Here is a 14,860-nt window from a genome sequence, read left to right on the forward strand (position 1 = left end):
CAAAAACATGGATGTTGGTTAACTGTACAGATTATCTTAAGATTCTGAGTTCAATTTTGAATGAAGGCAGTGAGGTAATCTAACAACTGAAAGAATATCACAAGGCCTACAAAATTGAATGGCTCCAGTAAAGGATTGGGTTAAAAAACAGTCCATTACTGTTAATGAGTCAAACACAAGGCACCTGAAGAGGGCCAGAGAATGAAATGGCTGAAACATAGTGACAATAACAACCACCACCAAGATGAGTAAATCTGTTTGAAAATGATTACTAATGCAATTTGTTCATCCCCCCAAAATACTGACAAACATTAACTATTATTTACTTATCTGTTGAATAATGATGAATACTATGATCATCATATACCACTCACTCATCCAAAACAGCTGACCCAGAAAAAGCAATTTTACATCAATGTTTGAAATATTCCTCATGGAATGTGAGGACTAAAGAACAAAATATGGGGGAAACAAGAGGTACATAGCTGCTGAAACTAAACTAAAGGTTGATTTTCCACTCTCCATTGATGTGGGTGGTCGTTGAATATGGAGATCATCTTCTCTTTGGCAGATTTTATTTTTAGTGTTGCTGGGTATTCACACATCCACCCATTGGACACTGCCTGACGGGGGTGCCTGTTTAATTGCCAACGAACAAACCGTGGAGTGGATAGTACTAGTTTACACGCTACTAGTAGAAGATGAGGTTCTTGTCCAGATTTGCCCCTATAGTAAACAAAAAAAAAGAAAAATCCATGACTAAATGAAAATATATTCCAAAAATCACATTACTTGATCTAGTAGTGTTTTTAATAAAAAAACAAACTTTTTTTAAGCGTTTAATGAGAATGTGTAGCCATTACAACATAGATCTTGCAAGTTTTAATTATTGAGTTATATTTTTGTTTTCAAAATGGCGGACAAGACAGACTCTATTCTGCTAATCATAAAATTTGATTTACTTTTTTAAAAATATAATTACTTGATCAATTTAAGTGATTTATGGAATATATTTTCGTTTCTTCAGGGGTATGTACATACAAATTTTCCTTTGTTTTTGATATGATGGAATTCTGGATTGCCTGTAAGAAAGCAAATCTCACTTGGATGCATAGAAAAAAAATAGAAATATCTCATTTTTAAATTCATTCACTGTTAAGATATTCGTTTTTTTCTTTATATCTTCTGATTTAAAAGTGGAAACTTTTTTACTTATTTTCTTTTCTTTTTTTCTTCTTCTGTTATCGATCTCCGTGCAGAGCAAGGGGGGAATCCTCGCGAAAGCTTGTGAATACATCCAGGAATTGCGGACGGCCAATGCTCGGATGGCAGAGAGCCTCAAAGAGACAGAGCGGATATCAGTTGACTGTGATTTACATCGACAACAGTGTGAAGAATTAAAACAGGAGAACTCTATATTGCGTGCTGCACTACAACAACATGGAATTGTTATACCAGATATAACGGGTGGTGCGTCGTGAGGTCTACCTATATCTCCATCCCCCCCATCTGTTTACCCTTTTCAACCTGCAAGTCTATAGATGTTCTTTATACAGACTTCTGGCTTTTTTTTTAACCTCGCCCCTCTCTCTCTCTCCCTTTTAGTCCCTCTCATCCTTTGACTTGTTCTACTACACTTGAGGATGTATTCTTCATCCTCAATCTTATTCCTTGATATTGACAATTGCTGGTTTGGTTCATTGCACAAATGGATATAAAAAAAGAAAAGAAAATCAAGAGACTAAATTAAAAAAAAATATGTATATCATTGCACTTTTCTATGCAAATCAATGATGCTTGGGGGTCTATTAAACTAAAACCTAATGTAAGGAATGGGGTGAGATGAAAGAGAGAAGGGTAAGAGGGGATATATTGATAAATTTTTATTTCGTAATATTTACAATAAAAATCATTACTATTATACTATTGCAAACATGTTTTATCCATATAAACTTTATAATTGTGTTTTGAAGCCAACATCAGTGACCTCAAGACAACTGCCAAGTAAAAAAACAAAACTATTTTTTTTAATGAATTCTTGTGGCTATTTAAAAAATATTTTATATTGCTACAAATCTATGAAGATAATCCCCAAGAAATATTGTCAGTAATTGAATATTATTTGATGTCTTGCTCAATCAAACCCATTTAAAAAAAAAAAAAAAGCTCTGAAATCTTTTTTAAAAAAAAAATCACTTAAACCGTTTTTTTTTTGTTTTTGTTTTTTTTTTGTGCCAAAATGGTACTATACTCTCCATGTAAAAAATGTACCAATAATTTTATGGCCATCATAACATCTTTTTACTCTTAATGGAGGATAAAGCACACATGTTTGCAAATGGGTATGAGTTTGAATAACTACAATGATAAAAAAAGTTTAACACTTTTAAACTTGACTTAAAATTGATTTCAAACTTTTTATAAAAGTTTGACTTATGCAAAAAAGAAATAGAAAAAAAGAATCACTATAACACAAATTATCTGCCCTTGAATTTAGCACTTTTTCATTTTAGCATTTAAATTTTTATTTTCCTCCGCATTATTTTTCATTTTTTCTGAAAGGAAATCGACTAAGAACATTTGCAAATTCAGTGATTACTTAAATAAGATCGATTAGTTAGCTCAATACATTAGATTAGAATTTTCATAAATAAAATATCAAGTGGAAAAAAGGCAGAAATACATTAATTTAATATCATTATTTTGTTTTTGCAATTTTAAAAGTAAAAAGAAAATCATTTAAAAAAAACAAAAAACAAAAAAACAATAGCTATCTCTAACCAGGGTTGTCTAGGAGTTTTAGTTTTGTTCATATAAATATTTTTTTTTTTTAAATAGAATTTTGCAAGTTAAATTTTATACTATATTGTTTTACTGCACACAAAGCACATAAGAGGCTACTGTGATAGGAGCCGGATTTATTAGGGGTAAACCTGGGTAGTGAGTTGTAACAATTTAAATCTTTAAAACCATAAATATTCTTGTAGTGTAAAAATTGTCAGCTAAATATTTTTGGGCTTCTTCATTATTAGAGTAAAATTTTAAAATTGAAATGGTGAATTTCAATAAAACCAATGCTATCTACTTGTCATGCTGCAGTAATAAACATATCCAAAAATTATGAAAAATTATGAGGTAGAAAATTATTAATGAAAAGTTTTCAAAGAGAATTATCAAAAATTGAGTTTCGCTAAGTTGGCTTAAGATTTTCAGTTTCAGAAAATGATTACCTCCCTTCTTATGATTCAAACTCTCCTGTTTATTATTTCAACAAAGCTCAATTTTTGCTAAGTTTCTTTGAAAACTATTTTCGTTAATAATTAATTTTCTACCTTACTTTTCAACATTTTTGGATATTTTCATTACTGTGACATGACAATTAAGTAGATAGCATTGGCTTTATTTGAAATTCAATGTTTCAAATTTCATTTTAATAATGGAAAAGCACTAATATTTTTTTATATATAAAATGCAAGTTTTAATCGTTTTCTTTATTGTTACAATTTAAATTGTTTACAAAATAAATACATCCTTCTAATCTTAAATATTGTTTAATAAAATCTTTATCAATTAGACAATTTCATCTTTTAAAATAGAGGTGACAAGTGATAACATACATAACGTATGAACATGAAATTATTTTAGCAGATTATTATATAAATTAAATTGCTAGGATCTTTACAACTCCTAAAGATTAACTATTATGAGTGCTAATAGTTATCCTGTTTTTATTTATAATAGTTTTAAAATTAGATAATTTTAATTTTATTTTTTTATGAAAAAACAAACTAATTTTTTAAGATTAGTCTATACTAATTCAGACAGATGGAGAGAAGTGCGATTTAAAACTTACGCGTGACCGGACAAACACGCTTGAAAATCTAAAAATGTAGCATTTTATCGGATACCTCCTCTTTTTTCTTTTTCTTTCCCCTATCTTTTGACAACAGAATTCTTTTTTTTTTTTTTTTTTTATGCAGAATTGCCTTTTGCTGACCATTCCAAGGATGAATTCTTTCATTCTTCTTCTCCCCCTTTCTCTCCTCACTCTCTCCAAGCACATTGTTTATAAAGATGTTAATATTAAAAGAAAGAAAAAAAAAAAAACACTGTACTTGATTGTACATGGACATGGATCAATGATTATTCAGTTGATTCTCTTTGAATGATGATAAACTATGAATTGCAACTGAATGGTGCCGTACAAATAGTTCAATTTTAAAAATGAAAATGAAATTTGGAAAAGAAAAAAAAGAGAAAAAAAATAAATCCAAAATATTCTTGTAAAGAAATTAGCTTTGTTTTTTTTTTTTTTTTTTTTTTTTTTCCTACCATTTTGAGTGGCTGAAAAAAGATTTGTATTTGTGTGCAAATAGTAAAATAGTAAAGGTAAATTATTTCAACATAAATACAAGTTAATGTGTACATAAATGAAAAAAAAATTAAAAAATTTTGTTTTAATTATTTTAGTTATTTTTGTTTAATTTAATTTTGTTTTGTTAAGGAAATTAATTTTGTTGGAGTAAAAAAAAAAAAATCAAAGTATTATCACGTAATCTTTCAGGCCTTTCTACCTACATTTTTTTTTTTGTAAAAAGTAATTCTTTTGTTCACTTTAACCATAAGGTTCTCAACCTTTTTGTCTTGAATTTTAAAATAAAAAAATAACAACACAATCCACATTCACCTGATCATAACCCCAGATTTTCATTGAATCATTTAATGTAAGTGTATTTAAATGAACTTAGTAGGAAATGCATTGAAGTATAATAGAATTCATATATGTCAACCATCATCACGCTCACCAATTCAACAATAACCACGATGTCATTGGAAATTGTATTTAGCCAGGTGTCGATGAGATACTTTAAAGCAGGGCTTCTCAACCTTATTTTGCTTGTGGATCCCCTTGAAGCTATTTGATACGTGGAGCACCTATATATGTACATTATTTTAAAAAGTCAAATAATTATTTCTAGGTTGGTAAAAACTAATAATGAACCTGTTTTATGTTCATAAAAAAAATCCAAATCTTAAAGATTTCATTAAACTCACATACACTAATTGGTAAACAAAACAAAATAAGTAAAAACATTTTTTTTGTGGGCCACCTTAAAGCTTGTGTAAACCCTGTTTGAGAATTCCCATTTTAAATGATTGATTTTTTTTGATATGCTGAAAGCAACCAGGTGACCATTGTGTCATTTTTAGAATCAAATTAAACTTTAGTCTTTTGCCTGTTGAGTCAAGAAAATCTTTAGTTATGAAAATATGCATGTATATTTTGAAATTTTTAGAACAGCAAATAATGTTATATAAATTTTTATTTAATGAATATAATTTTTTTTTTTTTTTCTGACACTTTTCTACATCTTTTTCAAAGAAGGCTTCTCTTCAGTTGGCTGGCAGTATTAATTGTAAGGGGTAGGTCACTTGAGGCGAAAGCAAAGTATATGTTCGATGTTATACTTTGCTTTCTCCTCAAGGGGCCCACCCCTCTTGACTAATACCACCAGCAAAATGAAGAGAAAAAAGTTTTCTTTTAAAAATGTGTATATCACTAAAAGTCTCGCAAAAAAAAAAAAAAAAAATGAAAACAGAAAATAATTTTATTCGTTTATTAAAAAACTGTACCATTTGGTTTTCTAAAATTTAAAAATTAACCTTATTAAATAATGTTTCCAAAGATGTGACCAAGCTCCTTTATATTATAACTCGGATGAATAAAAACTATGACATATTTACTTAGCTAAACATGTTTCATAAGTTTAACATCAACAAAATATTTTGTGTAAATGTTTCTGAAATTGTTAAAATGAAACATTTAAATGGGAACATTTTTAATCTTATATCTTTATTTGGATTATGTGTAGATATATATTTATGCAGCATCTATTAGAAAAATATGACAATTTTATCTGATCAAACTAAAATGCATAGCTCTTTGTAAAAGAATAGAGCACTTGCATAGCGTTTTACTTGCAAATAGTGTGTGTGCGTGTAGAGACAAAAACATGCACGCATACATACACGCAACCAAAACTGATACATTGGACTAAATTAATTAAACTTTAAAATGCAAAAAGTCAAGTATTATACTTCATAAACAGAAACAATCATTTCGAATGCACATCTGTCATATCAAAAAACCTACTGTTGATTTTCATATGTTGAGCCTTTCAACTTGTGTGGTAATAAAACTTCTCAAATGCACTTATGATGTTAGGCTGTGTAAGGTGTTAACTTCGGTCCAAACCGCCTGTTCTTTCTTTCATTGGATTATTTTGATTATCAATGATTGATACTTTGAAGACGTTCCGATAGAAAACCTATCTATGAATACTGCTGGGCACATGAAATTCTTTTATATGAAATTTCATAAAAATCGACCCAGCCATTTTGAAACATAAACAAAGTTTCTTTTCTATAATAGTAGAGATTTATATATACTCAATATGTCATCCATGACATCATTGTAAACAGACAAGGAGATATTATTTGATCCATAGACAGCTGTTTCACCATTTGCGGCTCTTTCATCTGGGCAAATGTGGCAAGGTCCTTAACTGAGATTGTTTAGTCAACAATTGAGACATTGCTCTCTTACGAAGGGAGGGAATTTATAATGCTTATGTTGGTTTGCATTTGCATTAGAGAATGAATGCTAGCGGTACATCAGATGAAGTAGACTTTGCTTCTAGCCAAAAGGCCAAGAAACAAAACAATTTGAAAGAATAAGCATTAGGTTGTCATTGGTATACATAGTTTTGATGTCATGTTCAATTTCACTAATTAGTCTAACAATCCTCTTGATGAATGTTAAAGATTGTTCTTAATCACGTTACGGTTGTATTTTGTTATTACATTAATCTATATATGGCATAGTCGCATTGACACACCGGTTCTTGTCAGATCACCCAAGTTAAGCAATGTTGAGCCTGGTTAGTACCATATGGGTGACCATTTGGGAATTCTAGGTCCTGTATGTGCTCTCCACTTATCTCAGCATTTGTTTCCAGTCACCCTGTACATACACTTCACTTGCCACTGGTATTTAACAATGTTGGCTCAGGAGAGGTGTGGTTGGAGATTGCGTCTCCTCCCACAAAAAGTTCACGCGCAGGCACCCCTTCCTGGGTATTCATAGTCTGTGAAAGACTGAAGGAGCCCTTTGTTATTTTTTATCTTATATACCAATATAGTTAATTTTTTTCTTGTTCTGATATTGATATTAAAAGCCCACTTTTTCTATTTAAAAATTAAAACTTTAATATACTCGTCATGGATATGCAGGTGACTACATAAAGGTTAATTAATTTGCATATTCCTTTGAATAACGAGTGTTAATTAATTATTCATTTTTTTATGGTTTCTTATTGGATGATTGGTTTCATTTCAGTATTACGCTGAATTTTATTTATGCATAGTTTCTACATTCTGAATAATTGCATAGCCTTTAAGATGAAAACATTCTAGTACATGAAAATATTTTTATATATCTGTATATGACCATGTGTGTGTGAGAAAAATTTCTACCAATCTCCTCTGAATATTACGTCTACCAAGTTGAAAATTGAGTGTTTGGAGCTGTAGCACATTTTAGATTTGGTTTTTAGCTTGTAAAGGAGTCAAAATTGAGAAAAAACAGTTGAACTTAGAAGTCAATTGACTATCTTTTGAGCATGTATACATATATATATATTTTTATCTTGAAGTCACTTAATTTTTTGTTTTTTTATTTATCCATCTAGCAATGGCTCAGATGGTATTGACGAAGGCTGAAGCACTAAATAATGACTATGGCTGAAGCACTGAATATTTTGGTTTCAATTCAGACTAATGCCACCAAAATCATTTTTTTTTTTTTTACTTTGGAAATCATTACTATGTATATTTTAAGTACAATATGATAATCAATTTGCTCTACTGAGCAATGCTGGACGGTCTGCTAATATATATATATATGATCGGAATAGATATATAGATAAATATGTCTGTGTGCTAAGCAACTATGCGCAAATTAGAAAATGTGCATAAAAAGAATTAAGCGTAATAGTTATGAAACCAATCCTCTAATAAGCAATCAATTAATGCTCGTTTATCAAAGGAATATACAAATTAGTTAACCTTCATGTAGTCACTTGCATGTCCATAACTGAGTATATTAAAAAGTTCGTTTTAGTAATTTTTAAATAGAAAAAAGTAGACTTCTAATATCAATGTTAGAGTAAGAAAAACTCCACTTTTTTTTAGGTGTGTGATTATGTATATAATAAATATGAAATCTGTATGAATTAAAATATCATATTTATATTTAAGTGTATTTTACGACTGAGCAGTGCTGGCCATCCTGCTAGTACCATATAAGAAATTTAATTAAAACTAACATGAAGATTGGCAAATGCAATTTGGCGTTAAACATACGCATGTATTATTTGGATTATTTTGATTACTATTCTCATCTTGGTTGATATCAGATTGCTACAGATCTGAAATAATACAACAATGGAAACAAATAGAAAACAGAAAATAACAACTAAAGCAAATTATGAATCCTCATCTAAAAAAAAAAAAAACAGTTTCAAAATGTAAAAGTTATTTAAAAAAAGAGATTCTGATTTTATGTAGCATTTCTTCAATTTATAAACATTCTTATGGGACAAGTCAGTGACCATTTTAAAATGGAGTTTTCTAAGTTTTGAATAGCTGCCATGTATATGTTAGTTGTGTTTTTCTCCTGGCAACATTTAGTTGTTTATTGATATTTATCAACCTTCCATGACAGGATAATTTGACACAAGGGTCGAAAAATGAGATTCGAAGAGTAAACGTCCTAGAGGAAAAGCACTCTGGCTTGAAAAAAAATGCCTGGGCAGTCCTATTGTCATTTTTTTGGTAGGAGTGTCTCAGGCAAATAGCAATAAACTAATCCCTTCTCAGAGAGAAGGTAAAGTCTGGGAGCGTAGACCTCCTAGAACTGCACAGGACCAGCAACATAATGCAGTCAACAAGTGAAAAGTTATGATGCATGTGTTTTTTTTTTATTTATTTATTTAATTTTTTTTTTCTTTATAAGACAGTTCAACATTAATCTGGCCTCTTCTAAGATTATTCGATGGTGATTTAAATAGTTCCAAGAGAGTCTGTCTATAACAAACAAAGTCCAGGATAACCAGAAGTGTCAAAAATCCATACTGGGCTAAAGAGGACTCCATAACTTGCAATAACCATGAGCTTGCAATCTTTCAGTCCACAATCTGATATCTCATGAGAAGAGTTCTACATTTGAAATCTTCAAGACTAGAGGAAACATAAAATTTTGCAGTTTAATAGTGGAAAGGTTCATTTTATGTTTGATTCTAAATCGTTGACAACAATTAGTTTATGCAAATGCAGACTTTTGCTGATGGCGCAGCAAATAACTTCATTGTCAGAGGAATGATTTGACTAAAGCAGCTGTCACAACTTTCTCAAATAATCACTGATAGTTTCCATAACTATGTTTAAGAAGTGAATCGATGTATCATGAAATCAGTTATTTTTAAATAACCTGATCTATATTTAATACCAAAATCCTCTATAAGAGTAGTTCTTAAAACTTTTTAGTCACAATCTCTCGATATTTGGATACTTCCCACTAATTATAACATGATACAAAGCCGAAATGTGGAAGGAGAAATAGCCAGCGTCCCAATGGAAGAGCTAAGTTGGCCTCTAAAAATAGCCTGAGCAACCTCGTTGGCATTCCCTGGTAGACGCTTGAGAAAATTGGCAACAAACCAACTCCTTCCCAAAGAGGCAAGGCAAGTCCTAGAAGAGTAGATTTCCTAAGACTACCCAACACATACCATAGTCTGACAGAAAAGAAAGCCCATCAACATGGTTAGTCACTGTTGAACTGATTGTCTAAAACATTCTTGACTTAGGTAAAACAATCATTAAGCAACTTTTGGCATTAATGTCATTTACTGCCATATGGATAAGTTTTAAGCATTTTTACTATAATAAACATACTATGTCTGTAGCTCAAACAGTGGACATTATTTAAAATAAACCTTGTGCTAAATGACTTCTGTTGTTTAGCACCAGGTTTACTTTAAATAATATTTAGTTTTGTTTACAGAGAGAGTATCCCAATTATAGTAAGGATTTAAAAGATTTTTTGTTTTTCTTTTATTTATATAATAAAAATCTTCCAAAATAGACAATTTTGAAACCTAACTAAAGTTCTTACTGGTTAAAGGTTTATAAAAACTTAAATCAAAATTATTTAAATGAGTAAAAGTTTTTTTTTATGTGATCTGATGTTTTGTTTAATGCAATCTGATTCTGTTAAAATTGTTTCAGTAATTTATCAGATAAAATTCCTCTTAATCAAAATCTGCACACAAGTTTTTGCCCCAAATTCTACAAGAATTATGATTAATAATTAGAAGAAACAATTGTGACTTGTTGGACTTCAATTAAATTGTTTTAATCAGGAAAATGTAAGTTTGCAAAGTCAGATCCCAAATTAGTTTCTTTCTGCTATCTACATCTCATTTGACAGATTAAATGGTATTACTATTCATGGTGATATTCCCTTTTGTTTGTAATGGATTGTTCATATTGTCCTAATTAACATTGACTCTTACTAAATGGAGCATGAGTGATGTCAGGATGACAGATATCTTATAAATATAGCAGAGGTTAGGGGATGAAACAACATACAGCGAAAGACTGAATAGACATATGGGTCACTTGGTGAATTAATTACAAATTACGTCAAGTTATCACAATTAAAATTGACGTTTTTTTTTTTTTTGGGGGGGGGGTTCTCAAACGTAACTCAATCCCAAAACTAAAGATTATTTTAGTATGTACTAGCAGGCCGTCTGGTCGTAAAATACGCTTAAATATGGTATTTTGATTAATGCAGATTTTGTACTTATTATATTGGACCCAATATATAGTAATAATTTAAAAAGCTAAAAAAAAAAAAATGACCCGTGCACCACCACTGAGAATCGAAACCAAAACGTTTAGCTTATGATTTATTTTTTCCTTTGATGTTAATGTCTGAGTTATGAAGACATGTCTGCTGCAAGGCTAAAAATTAAAACATGAACCAATAGCTATTACGTTACGCATGCATATTCGTAATGCTGTCGTTCGACCCTCACCTGGCATATTCCATTTCTTTAATTTTTCACACATTTGCACTGATTTTCCCTGGCTAAGACCCAAATATAAAGCTTTGCATAGGTTCGAATACCCTATATATTAAGTTTCATGTCTGTACACCAGAAATTGACAGGAGTGTGGTAGGCAAAATTTTTTAATTATATATATATATAGAAAAAGGTTTGTGTTTAAGACTTTTTTACGCAAATATTACACAACTATAAATCATGTAGAATATCTGCACTAATATAATTACACATAATAGTTAACTAAAGATGATCATCCCATAAGAAAACCGAAAAAACTACTAGGGAATTAATTAAAATGAATGTTTAAAATATGCAAATTATCTAGATCTTTTGCAGATGAATGCAATTCCACGACCCGTATATAACACAGTTATATTTTCTTTTTAAATAAATAGAAAAAAGGATTTTTGGTATGAATATCGATATACACACACAAAAAAAAAATTATAGGAGTATAGATTTTGTATTATTAAAATATAGAAAAAAGCCTAGGGAAAGAAATGTTGATCAATCCGGGTTTATTATAGTCATAAATTTTCATGAATCTTGTAATGGTGAACCTAGGAAAATTTTGAACACCACCCCTCTCCCCACCAAATAGTAAAAAAAAAAAAAAAATCCAATTTTTTGCAAATGTTCTTTTTTTTTTTTTTTAAAAAAAAAAAAAAGGATTATTTTTTACTTCTTCAAAATGAACAAAACGTTTTGATTTATGGTTGTTGATATGAATTCAAGTATTTATGATAACACTTGGCCCATTCACGCTTTATTTGTTTCTGTTTTTCTTTTTTCATATCTACAACATTTAAGCCATTGTCAGGAATCTGTTGAAACTAATGACTAGTTATATATAAAAATAATTTTATAAAATCAACAGTAGGTTCTGTACAGTGCAATGTGGATCACAATATATTGTGAACTAAGTCCCTGCGAAAAGGAATATGAAGCTTCTTTCCGATTCACCGCGATGGGTCCCCAACTAGAGCAAGCAACCAATCGATTTGATTGAAAAATTGGTGATTTCACAGGTTTTGATGACAATAAAAATTTGGAAGTGTGAAACATTCGTTGATCATCATTCAATCCAAGACAACCGCTGGTCTCCCTGCTAGTGTGTGTGTGTATGTATATATATATATATATACTGAGATTCTTAAAGCAATCACTTTTTAAATTCATGGGGATAGACATTACTAGTTCCACCATTCATATTTATGTAATTCTGCCTTAATAGTTTTGGCAACATTTTATTTCAAATCATTTGTTTGGATTCAAATTTATTTATATATATATATATTGCCTGTCTGAGGAATGGTCTCTCCTAAATTCCTCTGTCAATTTTTGGTCTACAGACTTGAAACTTGATAAATAGGGGATTTGGACCTGTGGAACAAATTCGATTTGTTTTTTTTTTAGCTGGTAAAAACAGCTGTTAAAGGGTAAAAAAAAATTGGAATTTAAAGTGCTATTTTATGTATGCACAAATATACATTTATATGTCAAAGTCCGTTAAAGTTTAACGTTTTCTCATCCATCTGTTCAAATGGTAATGACTGAGGCTGAAATGCTAAATGTTTTGGTTTTGATTCTTGCTGATGGCATCTAAGTCATTTTTTTAAACTTCTGAAATCACTACTATATATTGATTGTAATATAATAATAAATAGAGAATGATTTGACCTTTGAGAACTCTACCAAACTCCTCCGACAATTTTGGGTCTAAACACTTGAAATTTTAGATATAGGTTCCTTGGACGTGGATCTAACTTAATAACTTGATTTGAGCCCAAAATAATAAATGTTAAGGGGTCATAATAGGGGTCAAAGTTTTAAAAAAAAAAATGACTTTTTTTTTATATACATATATATATATATATATATATAGTGTTATAATGGAATAAATCCAGAGGAAATCCGGGTATGAGAGCTCAATGTGGTAAACAGAGCAATAAGATAAAAATTATAACACGGAAATTACATAATTGTCGATGCAATAATTTATTTCAACCTTATGGTATTTTCAAGCATCTAAATCAGACAATTACATTTTTGATACTGAAAAAGAAAAGAAAAATCGTGCTTCGACCCTCAAAAAAAAAAAACCAAAGGTGGTGGTAGTAGCAATCCACTTAATACATTTATAGAGAGGGTGGTAGGGATTTAAAAAAATAAAAATTAAAAATTAAAAATAACAAATAAAAAAATTAGATTAGACACTTATAAGCGGCAGCTCGATGTAACCATAGATACACACACACACACACACACACACACTCACACACACACACACGCAACACATACACATACACACACACACGCCTCTAAGATGTACGTTCTGACATGTAAATGCCTTGACACGCGTTTACTAACCTAGGAAGGGGGGGGGGGCGAAAGTATACGGATATATAGTGAAAGAAATAGAACAGCGCGTAATGGAAAAAAAGAAGAAAAAAAGAGGAAGAAAAGAAGAGGATACAGTGATTGAGTCATGGAAAGTAGGTCTATTAAAAGATAAATAAATTAATAAAAAATATAACTAAAAAAATAAATAAATAAAAATAAGAAAATAAAAATAAAAAGAATATTATATATAAAGTTTTAAAACTATCTGTATGTTATTATGTAAAAATTAATATTATCTTATAATTCATTTAAATATTTTATGTAATATAATACTATGAATTTAAAAATTGAGTCTATATATTTAATATTTTATATATTTTCATGTAAATAATTTTATTGGTGATTATAGCGGTCGTTGTAATTAATATTTCAATTCTTAATTGATTAAGAAGTGGGAAAATGTAATATTGATCGCCCCCAATTCGATAGGACGTATCTAGTTTCGGTTAATATATACTTTTATTCCCTCCGTACAACAAAATTATTCTCATGCACGCATAAAGAAATAAGTAAAATAATTAAATTTTTGTGTTGATTTGTATCAAATCTAATAATATCTAGTTTTAGTATTTGGTCTTTTTGACTTAACTCAGTTTAATAACTAATGTATTATCTGCAGAGAAAAATTATTATCTTAAGGCTATCTCATTTATTTATAAGTAATTTGGACAAGCCAGGTACTTCGGGGAATATATATATATATATATATATATATATATATATATATATATATATATATATATATATATATATATATATATATATATATATATATATATATATATATATATATATATATATATATATATACATATATATATATATATATATATATATACATAATATATATATATATATATATATATATATATATATATATATATATATATATACATATATATATATATATATATATATATATATATATATATATATATATATATACATATATATATATATATATATATATATATATATATATATATATATATATATATATATATATATATATATATATATATATATACACACATATATATATGCCTAGCTTAGATTTCGGACAACAAATCGTAAAGTAGTTATTATCGAGTATATACCGGACAACACTATAATTGCCGGTGGGGTGGGGTAGGATTGTTTATCGTAATTAATCTAGTGGTGTTAGATTCGGTGTCTTTACCATTATAGAATTCTCTGTTCGTCGGATCTAGAGTTATTGGTTATTTTAAATTTACATTTATGTCTACATCTGGCCATCAGTTCAT

At 29.3% G+C, this 14,860-nt stretch overlaps 1 protein-coding gene across 5 annotated transcripts in view; it reads left to right on the top strand.

Annotated features, from left to right (window-relative positions):
* LOC145277757 (upstream stimulatory factor 2-like) overlaps positions 1 to 11,826 on the top strand; it is an 82,071-nt gene extending 70,245 nt beyond the window's left edge. For 2 of the 5 annotated variants that reach the window (XM_080129479.1, XM_080129477.1), the window contains one exon: positions 1,260 to 11,826. In XM_080129479.1, the coding sequence (XP_079985605.1) occupies positions 1,260 to 1,481 (222 nt within the window). In that variant the 3' untranslated portion in view covers positions 1,482 to 11,826. Of the gene's footprint in view, positions 1 to 1,241 lie in introns of all 5 variants that reach the window. The other 3 variants (XM_080129475.1, XM_080129478.1, XM_080129476.1) reach the window with 2 other exon arrangements.
* The last annotated feature ends 3,034 nt before the right edge of the window (positions 11,827 to 14,860 follow it).

Source organism: Euprymna scolopes, chromosome 6, assembly GCF_053919585.1.
Source record: "Euprymna scolopes isolate OS-2025 chromosome 6, ASM5391958v1, whole genome shotgun sequence".
Classification (NCBI taxonomy): domain Eukaryota; kingdom Metazoa; phylum Mollusca; class Cephalopoda; order Sepiida; family Sepiolidae; genus Euprymna; species Euprymna scolopes.